This window comes from Phoenix dactylifera, chromosome 7 (genome assembly GCF_051530095.1).
Source record: "Phoenix dactylifera cultivar Ajwa chromosome 7, Ajwa_hap1_PhDact_Kaust_v1.1, whole genome shotgun sequence".
In the NCBI taxonomy this organism is placed as follows: domain Eukaryota; kingdom Viridiplantae; phylum Streptophyta; class Magnoliopsida; order Arecales; family Arecaceae; genus Phoenix; species Phoenix dactylifera.
The window spans coordinates 30,665,237-30,677,686 of NC_143196.1; the positions used below are offsets into that span (position 1 = coordinate 30,665,237).

Genomic DNA, 12,450 nt, shown 5'->3' on the forward strand with positions numbered 1-12,450 from the left:
TAGGTGAGGCGGAGTAAGTACATATATGGTAGTGGATGAGGGTTGCCTCTCTTCTGGTCTCAAAAGAAATAAAAAGAAAGGAAAGAAAGAAAAAAGAACTTAGTTATTAGGATTGATGTGCAAATTCTTACTACTTTTGCTGAGGGGCAATTGGTTGGATGTAAGCTTCCGTGAAATGTCGTGGAAAGTCCAACTAGTATTGGTCCATTGCTTATCATCAAAAAAAGAAACGACTAATATTGGTCAATTGCAGGGTGATATCGCGAATCACCGAGTCAACTCACCCGGGTTCGGTAACCCCTTGGACTATTTCTAACATCGTGTCAGGCCAATTAGTTTATTCCAAGATAACAGTAAGACAAGACAAGAAATAACTAGAGGGGTTTGAAAAAGGTGGCTCGAACCATGTACCATGGTGCCTTGCAGGCCACGTCTCGTTCTCCAGAAAACAAGAGTTTAGTATAAAAGAAGGCCCTCTCCCTCCCAACATAATTTTTCTTAACGATTTCTTTCAATCACTTGAAGGCTAGGGGCTCCCCATCTCCAAGTACTCTCCCTCGCCACCTTGTGTCTTAAGAGTACTTTATTCAATTTTCTTATGCGTTATTAGGTACAATTGGTTTGTTGTTAATCTCTTATTTTTTCTTTTCCTGTTGGATTGGCTAGAACCAGTGGTTATAAAGTGCCATTTTGATCCCTTATCAGTTCATATGGAATGTAAATGAGCTTCATTTGGTTCTCGAGTCCTCTTTATTAATTCAAATTGGTGATTAATACAGAGCACATCGCAAGCAATGGAACAAAGAGCTGTAGATGTTCGGGAGGGGCAGGAACACATGGACTTGCCACCTGGTTTCCGGTTCCACCCCACCGACGAGGAGCTCATCACTCACTACCTCTCCAAGAAGGTTATGGATGCCAACTTCAATGCAAGAGCCATCGGAGAGGTCGACTTGAACAAGTGGGAACCATGGGATTTGCCTTGTAAGCTTTCCTTGAAACCTTGAATCCTGGTTTTAGATCTTTGTTCGATCGTAAGTGCTGTCTTCTTACCTATATATATTTCTGTGTTTGGGATGTAAGGGAGAGCAAAAATGGGAGAGAAGGAGTGGTACTTCTTCTGCGTGAGGGACAGGAAGTACCCAACTGGTTTGAGAACCAACAGGGCGACTGAGGCTGGCTACTGGAAAGCCACAGGGAAAGACAAGGAGATCTACAGAGGGAAGAGCCTTGTTGGGATGAAGAAGACCCTTGTCTTCTATAGAGGCAGGGCTCCAAAGGGGGAGAAGTCCAATTGGGTCATGCATGAATACAGACTGGAGGGGAAGTACTCTGTCTACAACCTCCCCAAAACAGCAAAGGTGCTCACATACTCTTCTTTTATCTCTAGTCTAGTAGCACCTCAAGAACCCTACATGTCTTACTGACTTCTCTTCGTGTTCTTTTACTGTTTGGATAGAATGAGTGGGTGATATGCAGGGTGTTCCACAAGATTTCAAGTGGGAAGAAAGCCATGGGGCTGGTGAGAGTGGGATCATCCTTCGTAGATGAATTGGGCTCGTCTCTTCTGCCACCATTGATGGATGCTCCCTTCACCAGCATGAACACCTCATCGGCATCAGACCTGGCTCACGTGACCTGCTTCTCCAGCGCAATGGAGGGCCCAAAAGTCCATGAAGAGCTGCTAGCGGAGTACCTCAACTCCCCTTTTCTCTCTGCCTCGGCCAACCCTTCAGAGGTGCCGCCACCCTCACTGCTTCTCGCCAAGATGTCGCTGCCAAGCTCATCGCACGCTCGCCAAGGGGCTTCGAACTTGGGAGGCATGCAGTATTCCGGTGGCAGTTTGGTGCAGTTGCTGGCGAGCGATGGGTATGGCCTGAAACAGAGCTTCAAGGCAGAGAGGGAGATGCTAAGTGTTTCACAGGAAACAGGGCTCACCACTGACATGAACCCTGAGATCTCTTCAGTTGTGTCTAACAATGACATGGGAAGGCAGTCTTTTGATAGACGAGAAGTCCCATCTACTTCAGCTGGGCCTCTACTCATTAACGAGTCTCTCTGGAACTACTGAATTTAGTTTAGAAGGAAGCGCGCAGACAGAGTTAGAGATAGAGAGAAAGAGAGAGAGAGAGTTCTAGTATTGGCTTGTTTGTTTTGTTTATAAATCAGATCGCTTGTGTATACATTTTCTGAACCTCCAATAAGATGATTGTAAGAGGATTGTAGTGTTTGAAGATGATTTCTTGGAATTTTCGTCTTTTAGATACAGATTTGCATTGTTCTCTCTACTTTTTCATGAAAAAATTATGATTTGAAAGATTTGATTGTTTCTTTAATATTGTTCTTGAGCATTGCCCATGGAAAATTAGATGATAAGTTTCTCTCTCTTTTTTTTTTTGCTATTTGTTGTTTGTTTTTTCTGCTTTAATTTAGGATTATGAAGTTATGTCGTTAATCCTTCACATCAACATATTTAGACATGAGAATTCTATCTAGAGGGCCCTCTTGTTAACATTATGAAACGTGGGGTCTTAGCAATCACATAAAAGATCCAATTCATAGGTCACTCGCAATATCATGTTTTGTCCTTTGTTGAGGCAGTGGGGCTCAATGATATGAGACTGATATCATATGATGTACTAAAAAATTGTCTATATGTATTCCTGATTGTTCCACCCACAAACCTGTCTTCCAGTGAATCAGATGCTGGCAAAACCCACCATATGAGTTTTTATTTGTGGCCAGTGTGAGTTAGGTCACCTACCCAAAATTCTTTCCTCATGACCAAATCATCCAGGGACAAATGCAAGGCTCTAGACCTCATGTTGTAAAATCATATGTAACTATAAGGCATCTTCGTTTATTTAACATGTTTAATATCTTTAGACGTACAGCTCTGGTTCCAGGGTGCTTCTCATTCAAGTCCTAAAATATGGCAAGGCAGGAGCCTGACCCATTAATTTCTCTTTTATGATTATTTGGTTCGTTCTCATTAGTGATCTTTATCCTCGCATTCTCCATTGTGGTTTATTGCCTTCTTGGTGTAAGCCTGAAATGAAATCTTCTGCATGTCAAAAGCCTTAATTTTTGGGTCAGGAACAGCATCTCAACATATCTTTTCCCCTTCAAATATGGAACTGCTTGAGACTTGCACGACAAGGCCATCTTTTCCTCCACAGGGATCCATCCATTCAGAGGAATGCTTGTGGTCCCAGCTCAAGGAGTAGTTGAGTCATCTAGATCAATGATATGTGGGGCTAACCTTATTATTATTGGTCATTTGGCCACACTTAGCTATGAAATGGACAGGTTCAATATTCTTTGTTACACAGTTGCATGCCAAGCTCATCTCATGTAAATAGACTAGGTTATCTGAAAATAGACAAAGTTCACCTTAAAGGAACACTTGCTAAACTGGCCAGTGACAAAGCTTGGGAACTTGTTCTGTGGGATGAAGTTAAGGGCCACCTTTGTAAAACACTGATGAGGGTGGCCCTGGAAGCCAAGTTAGGATGGTGTCACGGGAAGAATTTACATCTCTTTCGATGGAAATTTCCTAAAGTCTCTACCTTATTGGTTGAGACAAAATAGAGGATTTCAAAGCATATCATCAAATTTTGTTCTCAGTCGTTTTACTCAAACTGATCAGAATGCTGCCAAATGAGTAGTAATAAAAGTAGTAGAATAAACCTGAGAGTGTCTTGCACTGCTCATGCCGGCGGTGTCACGGGGGAGGGAGTCCTCAAGACAAAGTTGTCCTTCTGGAGGCATCAATTCAGAAGGGAGTTCATGAATCAGATATGGCGTTTTAATAACACATTTCATATGATTGGAGGTAAAATTTGACATCACTGCTCTTGAGTTCTAGTTTTTTTTTTTTTTAAGCCTTTTCTTTTCTCCATTTCGCGTCAATTGCATTACTGTTCATCACTTGAATATGGCATGCGTAAGGAATATGACTGTCTGCTGCTTGGGCTTTATTAAAGCGAACTGAGAAAGTGCAAAATATTAAGGCAAAGACTAAAGAAACTTTAAATTAGATTCACTGGCTCTAGTGTTAAGTCATATCTCTTTCTTCGAGGAAATGTAAAAGTTATAAAAAAAGGCAGGATGAAACTAGAATTTGCAAATTGTAATTAGTACTAACTACTTTACATTACTTTTGTGATGAAGGATGTTAAAGAAAATATATATTGTAATAAAGTTCCTTTTTTTGTTGTTTAATGTTAGCAAGTGTCAAATGGATTTCTTCTCATGAGTGCTCTGTCCATGATAAGGCTTGCTAATGTATTATAGCTCATAGAGATTTTTAGAAGACAGTATTTGTTGTGCCACTATCCATTCTTCTTCTTCTTTTGAGAAAAGTTGTATTAGTACACTTCCATTATCTTGATTAAATGGTTGGCGGTTTTTGTATCTTCGAATAATATTTATTTTTTTTATTTTTAAAAAGAATTTCTATGAGAATGACACCTGTAGTCATCCACAACCAAAATTCTATGACTTTCTCGGACATAGGCTTGTTGTAGGTGCTTGATAGCTAGAAGCAACTAGGGATTTGCACTCCACATTGGCTTGAATGCTCAACCCCACCCCACCCCACCCAAAACACAACAAAAAAAAAAATCTTTCTTTGTGCCACGTTTCCTCTTACGCCTATCTAAAGGAAAAAAACTAGAAGTATAGATGAAACTTCTTCTACTAATGGAATCCGTTAATTCCATAATTTTAAAAATAAAAAAAAAAAAATTTGACACGCCAATAGAAATCATGCGTGAAGAAAGAACGTCGCATTTTCTTTTTTCTTTATTAAATTATACACACTTATCGACTTCCTGATACATACCATAAGCTTCTTTCATACATACTTAGTCGAACCCAATATATACTTCTAGATAAATTGATATATGGTTTTCAGAATATAACATTCACCAGTATATAGTATATAGCTAGTTGATATACACTTAGCAATATAGTTTTTCAATATCCTAATATACACCTCCAGATAAATCGATACACAATATGATGCTGACCAATACATACTATATAGTTAAATGATACACACTCGTTGGCTTCCTGACACATATTGTAAACTTTTCTGATACACATCTAATAACAACCGAATATATACATTCAGATAAATTGATACATAGTTTCTAAAATATGGTATTTACCAGTACACACTGCACGGTCAGAAAATACATACCTTGCAAAATAGTCATCTAACGTTTTAATATTCACCCTTAGGTACATTAATATACATTTTTCAAAAGTAAGGGAGAAATAGACTCGAGAAGAAAAGACAAATCGCACAAATGTGAGAGATGGCTTGATGAGAAATAGGATAAAAAGAGAGGCTTGACAAAGAAAAAAGATGATACAGGTGGTCTCTCTTAGGATGTGCAATTTTTTTTCTTTTTCTTATTTTTTTTAAATTTGGAGACCAATAAACTCTATTAGTAAAAATCTTTTTATTCTGATTTATTTTTTTAGATTTTTTTAAAATAGGTAAAAAAATCAAATTTTTGTTCTCGCCCTTCATAGTCACTTATAGGTATCTTGGATGATGCTTTAGCTGTTACCCGATGACTTCTAAGTTAGCCAGTTGGTCCACCACTTGATTAGCTTCTTGAGAGATACAAGACGCCAAAAGGACCTGAGGTTGGTCGAATATCCTCCAAATCCATCAAGGAAAGATGGCGAGGTCTAAGGTCCATCGTGACAACATTATTAGAGGTGGGTATGTTGAGAGGCAACCATCAGCTCTTGTATTTTGCCTTTTGGACAATGTCTCCCATATCGAAAACCCAACACGTAGAGCGTCTATTCTCTCTCTCAAAAAAAAAATGTAGCACTAAAAAAAAAACGAAAAAAAATAAATATAGAGTGTCTTGTTTCCAAAAAAAATATCTTAGATATTTTCAACCTTGGTTTCAACTGTTTGAGCTACTTATACGTCTCACCTAATCTATTTCTAAAACCAAACATGATAATGTATTAATGTAATAGCAAAAGCTTATAAGGACAAAAAATAAAAATAAAAAATAAAAAAATCATCAACCCTTTAGTTTGGATTATTATTTTCTAAATCTAGTACCGCATAATCTTGCAATTTATGAACATAGTCCTTACTCCATCCATGAGGAGGAGGGAGATGGCCAGATTGAATACCTAGTATATCTTATTTATGGCATCAAGAATGCCATGTCAACCCATGTCATTGTATAAAATTTCATATTTGGGTCACAAATCATTGGGAGCATAAAATATTCAATATCTCAAAAAAAATTTAAATTAAGGAAAGAATTGGTGCAATGCACACTCTCATCTAACTGTTTATCGCTAATCGCGATCATAATATACAAGGATGCAAAAAATAAATAATTGCAAGCGATTATTTTTATTGGAATATGAGAGAATCGAGTAAAGTTATGAAGTTGGGTGTCACGACAGCCAATTTTTATCCATAGTGGAAATTGTCAGCGTCGCCGCAACATTCTTCCACGGACTTGCCGGCTTCGGTGACTTCACCAACGAAGCTGGGCTCTTTCCACCGGCCGACACGTAACGCGTGCCCCACAATAACCGCGCTAGCCGACACGTGCGTCTCTTAACGGAGGCGTCACCGTCGCGAGCCCTGTGCGCGCTTCGGACTCGCGCCGCTCTGGAATCCGTGTACCAGATCTGACGTGGACGTCCATCTCGGACCATGGGAAAGAGATGCCAGATAAGAAGAAGCATTTTTCCATGCGAGTCCAGCATTTAAGAGGTTGTGTGGAAAAACACATAAATAGTAATTCTTTTTAGCGCACACAATTTAATAAGGTGAGCTGTTAGAGAACGTAATGAAGATTAAGGAGTCCTAGACGACTCTTTTTAAAGTAATGATGATTAAGGAATCGGTTTTAATTAGCTAATATGGATATTCTCTCTTTTTTTGGGTAAAATATGGATATTCTTTTTTTTTAATGAAGAGGGAGGCAAAGTCACCCAACCTCTATTAGAAAAATAGAGTTTACAAAAACTATTTATAAATATATATATATATATATTAAAAAAATATAAAAAATAGTGGTATGTAAGTAGACCTATTAAACTATCCAATAACCTTAACAAAAATATGGATATTCTCTTTCCAATTGGTGTTACCTAACCATATGTAAACCACCATTAGGACTATTCTTATTAATTGCTTCATTATTAGAATCCTCAAGCTTTCTATGAACAACTTTATTTGTGTAGCTTATGTGTTTGCTCAAATGTTGGTATTGAAGATAAATTTGTAAATATAAAGCACGTCGCATAAACATAGCCATTGGTGTTATATTCATCGCAATATGAGGATCTTTACGTATCTTCAAATGAGCTACTAACCACGATAAAGCCTTTTTTTCTTCTTAAAAATTGACTATATGTCGATAAGAGTTATAGATGCACTTTGTCAAAATACAACATATTACCGCATAATCTAGTTGAGGTCAAGTGCTAACCACGGACTTTTTCTTTTCTCCGAACAGTAACAAGAGACCTTTTATTTCCTAACTAGAGACACCTAAAAGCAATGTGCTTAAATTGGCTTATGGCCTTAAATTATCTCTCGCACTTTGTAGTCTGTCTTTTTAGAATTCTCTTTTTTTTTATTTGTACAGTATGATTAATGATTCCAAACCAGTACATCTGATAAGGCCTAGCCAATCTATATATGAGTTATAATGGAAAGAGAATAAAAGGAGGGAAACAATAGTAAGTGGGAAGGAGGAAAATGATAATTAGACAAAGTTTTGAAGCTAGAAATGGAAGAAGGCATGTCAAACTATCTCGAAATACGAGGAAGTCCATCTGAAATCACATAGTGATTGCCATCGGAGTACTTTGAGTTCCCACCATTAGTGCTTTTACTACATTCTTAAAATTGGAGCAAATTCTAGCTAGTTTTGCTCTATTTGTTATGAGAATTTTAGTTGTATTTCCCCTTCTAGAAAAATATTCCAGATTATTTCAATATAAGAAACTTATTCCTTTGTGAAGGACCTTTGCACATAACCCTTCGAAGGTTTTTTTATCTGCATTCAAATCCTTAAATCTTCATATTTATATTATTTCTATGAACTTTATTTATTAGTACATACATAACCTCTAGTTTGAGTTTTATCTTTTTTTTTTTTTTGGAGATGAAATGGAAGAAGTGAGAGAATACTTCCCCCAAATTTATTAGAAAAAGAATGTGAGTACAGAAAAGATACAAAAAAATGTTAAAATAAAAGTACAAAATAATGATTAAAGAGATGACATTAGAGGCAAAAGAGTAGCCAAGAGCTTCTCATGGCTATCCAGCCATATGAATGGACAGATATTCTCCCAAAGCTTAGAATTATAGGGTGTTTTGCATGGTACCACATAAATAGTTAAATTTCTTTTGAGGAAGATACAAGAGTTCCTTTCATACCAAATCTGCAAAGAAAGTGCGATCATCAACTGATCCCAAGCTTTTCTGATTGTGGGCTGAATTTTGTTGATTCTCCAAGAAGTCTAAAAATATGTGGCCTTGGAGAGAGAGATCTTTTTTCATTGCTACCCTTTTCTCTCTGGTTTTTTCCTTATTTTTCTAACCAAATGAAAGAAATACAATTTCTCTCCTTATTTTTTTAATCTTTTCTGCATCTTTCTCAATCCAAAGAGGTGCTAAAAAACGAAAAAGAATATATATAAAAAAAGAACTTATATGGGCCTTAAGTTCCCTATCATAAGCTAGACCAGGGATCTAATTATTAAATCGGAACTGTGGGTTGGGTCATCAAGCTGATTGGGCCAACTGTTCCATTGACACTCCCAGCAGAAATAGGAAAACATTTATCAAAATGTGCAAGTGCTGTTATATATATATATATTCAAATAGATAATTAAAAGAAATCGCATTTTCAAATGATAACCCAAGCAAAATCCTTTGGCTGATTCCTTCACCCGAATTAATTTTATGCATAGATTCACACTACAGACTGCACCAGCCTTCCTAGTCTTGGAAAGCAGAATGCTGTTTAGATATCCTGTACAAGTGAATCCTCCTCAACTATATCCCACGCGAACTTCTTATCATGCACAAGTTGGACAAGCTTTTAAGCAGTCCAAGAGGCTCATAGTCAAGCTTTAACGCTGAAAGATTGGATCAACAGAGATTGGGCGTTCGAACAGAATACCGACTTCCTGCAATTGTCTTAGCATCAGTGAACTGTAATTTATCCGTGTTCGCGGAGCCACTGCCAGCCAGATGGGGACTAATAAGAGGGTCAATAATGTCACGCCCTCAACCTAACATCTAGGTCTCGAATGCAATACGGCCGCAAGCTTTTCAAGGCAGAGCCAGAGAATATGCTAGGCCAAAAAAATTAAATTTAATCATCCAATCAGTATCAATGATGCTCTGTCCATTTATTCCTTCCACTTGTGATCTCAACCATAACTAATTACTACGCAACTTGTAACTCTGAAGAAGAGAAAGAGAAAAAAGGTTGTGAGCTTTACAGCCTAATAAGAATTTCAAACCGCTATGCAATAAGGAATAAGAAAATAATCAATTAGCAACATAAAATGAATATTGTACAATACTCGGAAAGCTTATACCAATAACATGGATATAAGTTCTTATTATCATCTTTTCAAAGAAGATATAAAGATACATAAATATCAAATGTAACTAATTATTCAACAATAATTTTTTATGTCATTTTATCCCTTTTTTGTTAACTTGATTTTCATGTTTCTCATTGATTAATTTTCAACTTTAGACTAACCACGATTATGACTCAGTCCCAGACTGACATAATACCACACGTAAACTCGTGGTGGTTATCCCCATGTGTCAGCCCATGATACTATAAAGATTATACGTGTAAGCCCGTGAAGGCTATTTCATGCATAATCTTGGAGAAGCTATCTTCATATGTCAGCCCATGGTATTAGAAAGATTCCATACATAAGCCTATGGTGGCTATCCCACGCATAAGCTCATAGACACTATCCCATGCGTCGGCTTATGAGCGCTATCCCATGACAAGGTTAGTCTAAACCGTATCTTATCCATCTAATTTACATGTTACTCTTGTCAAATCAATACCACTTATACAACGAATTTCTCTCAAATCCAAGATCTAATTGTTCATATAATCACATTCATATAATCACGTTCTCGATACCTGATACATATAATAACTATACGGATATATTTATACTGAAACTAATATAAAATATATCATTACATGCTAAATCAAATTTATCGATGTAAATCTCACAAAGCAAATTCAGCAATACAAACCAATAAACACATACTCTCTCTCTCTCTCTCACACACACATATATATATCTGGTGATTGAGTACAGAAATTCTTATCTCTATCGGAATCCAACGCAGCTACAATGCTATCAACCCACACCTAATATGTCCAGTTAATTTAATATCAATATAACACTAATTTATCCCTTATCAATTACTCAACATACCAATGAATAAATTATTCAGTAATTACCTAATTTTAGAGTGCTAATATTTGAATTACCCATATTTTTTCTATTCTTCTTTAATTGAAAATTAAAATAAAGGATCAGGACCTTACCTCAATTTAGAACTAGAGTATAAGATCTCATTGGACTTCTTCGTGTCCAGATGACTGGACCCTCATATAAAATTAGGGCTTGACTATACAAATAGATTGTATAGAAAGATATACGAGGCCAGTTAGATGACAATGCCCAATTGTTCGAATCAGTTAATATAATATAACTCCATCGAGAAACATATATCCAATTAAGAAAAAGGTAATAGATCAGGAATTATTAATTATGGGTCCAATGGTAGCTCACAACAGTCGGGTGTCGGACGGACAGAGTCGACTGGGTAGCAGTGTTTGATGATCCGAGTCAGTTCGCTCTGGCCAATCAAGCTAGTCAAATTATGAAAGTAAAATCGGACCATGGTAGGGGTAACAAAATAGAGATTTATAATGATAGAGTCCAGCATTGCTCGGCAATGGTCGGGGAAAGTCTAGCGTGACGGGTGGTTGCAGCAATACTAGTCCAGGACCGTCTATTGGGGTCAATCTGGGTCCACAATGAGAACATCTGGGACTTTCTGTTGGGTCCAAAGAACTATGTGAAGAGAGAGAAATAAAAGAGGAGAAAACTAAGAGAGAGATGAGGGAGAGGAGAGAGAGAAGAGAGAGGGCTCTCCCTTCTTCCCCAAAATTGGGGAGAGCCCATCTCTCTCTTTCCTCTTCGAATCAGAGGGGGCGGCATCCATGGTGGCCACCCCTGATGACGGTGGCCATGGGTGGCCCGTCGGCCGTTGCCTTACCGGCGATGGTGGCCGGCCGACACAAGGAAGAAGAAAGAAAAATCCAGAAGAGCAAGGGGTGATCAACTCTACATAGATCATGGTCGGCGCACTGACCAGCTACTACCCAAACTCAGGGGTCCCTAGGGGTGGCAAAGCTTGGCCAATCCTGGTGGCCGGCGGTGAAGCACACAAGAGAAAAGAGACGCCGAAATAGGGCAACCTGTTTCAAATTGAATCCCGGCGATTAGCCGGCTCAATTCAAAGAAAATCAATGGCCTAAACAAGAAGAAAGGAAGAGAGAGAGAAGAGTTGGAAAACCTTTCCTTACCTATGGCGTGCTTCCCCAGTTGAATCGATGGTGACATGGTGAAATTCTTCTGATTGAAATCAAAGGAAAACTCGATACAATCACGGGCGATTGATCGAGAAGGAGAAGCAATGCCAAAAGGAAAGACAGATGGGCCTTTTTATAGGCCAAATCCAAGCATTGCCGGAGTCCAACATGCCTTCAAATTCCGCTCCCTGCCAGACTTATGGAGGAAGAGGGAGTCTTCCTCCCGTGACTCACGTGTCGGGCGTACGTTGAGTGGCCCAAACTGCCGGCCCAAGCCCAACAGGATGGACCAGGCCTACAGTGAAACGGGGCTCTACAGATAATCTGAGATTTAGTCTGATTCTAAGAGATGAGCCAGAGAGCATGATCTTGGAAACATGGGCGCTTTCTCCTCCAAATTGCTCAACAGTTTAATATCCGGTGTATATTTTTGGCAAAAGAAAATGTTCCTGCCCATCATCTGTGCTCCACTTTGGATGCTTCTTTCGTTAGATCCTACATAGGATCCATTCATCCAGATAAGAAGTACGAAGTTAGTGTAAAAAACAATAGTGACATATAAAAGATAATAATAGTAGAATGTTTTCTACTTAGTACTTACTCTCATGGATTTATTTGGCTTCATAGATCCATGAGTTGGTTCGCCAAGTAGATACTCATGCATGATCCACTTATCCAAGACCCTTCAGGTGGCCTGCCTTCATAGAGCAGAAGAGCCTTCTACATTATTGAAGGGAAATATCATAGGGAATTTAAAGGGGGATATATATAGGACATGTTTGAATATTTC

General features: G+C 38.1%; 1 protein-coding gene across 2 annotated transcripts; it reads left to right on the forward strand.

Moving 5' to 3' along the window:
* Positions 1-424: 424 nt before the first annotated feature.
* On the forward strand, positions 425-2,234 carry LOC103702790 (NAC domain-containing protein 92-like). 2 transcript variants are annotated; one of them, XM_008785358.4, is made up of 4 exons: positions 425-547; positions 780-984; positions 1,084-1,361; positions 1,460-2,234. In XM_008785358.4, the coding sequence occupies exons 2-4, from the start codon at positions 795-797 to the stop codon at positions 2,069-2,071; spliced, it is 1,080 nt and encodes a 359-aa protein (XP_008783580.1). In that variant the 5' UTR covers positions 425-547; positions 780-794; the 3' UTR covers positions 2,072-2,234. The 2 variants fall into 2 exon arrangements, with proteins under 2 accessions (XP_008783580.1, XP_008783588.1); XM_008785366.5 differs by having other exon boundaries at positions 482-610.
* Positions 2,235-12,450: the final 10,216 nt, after the last annotated feature.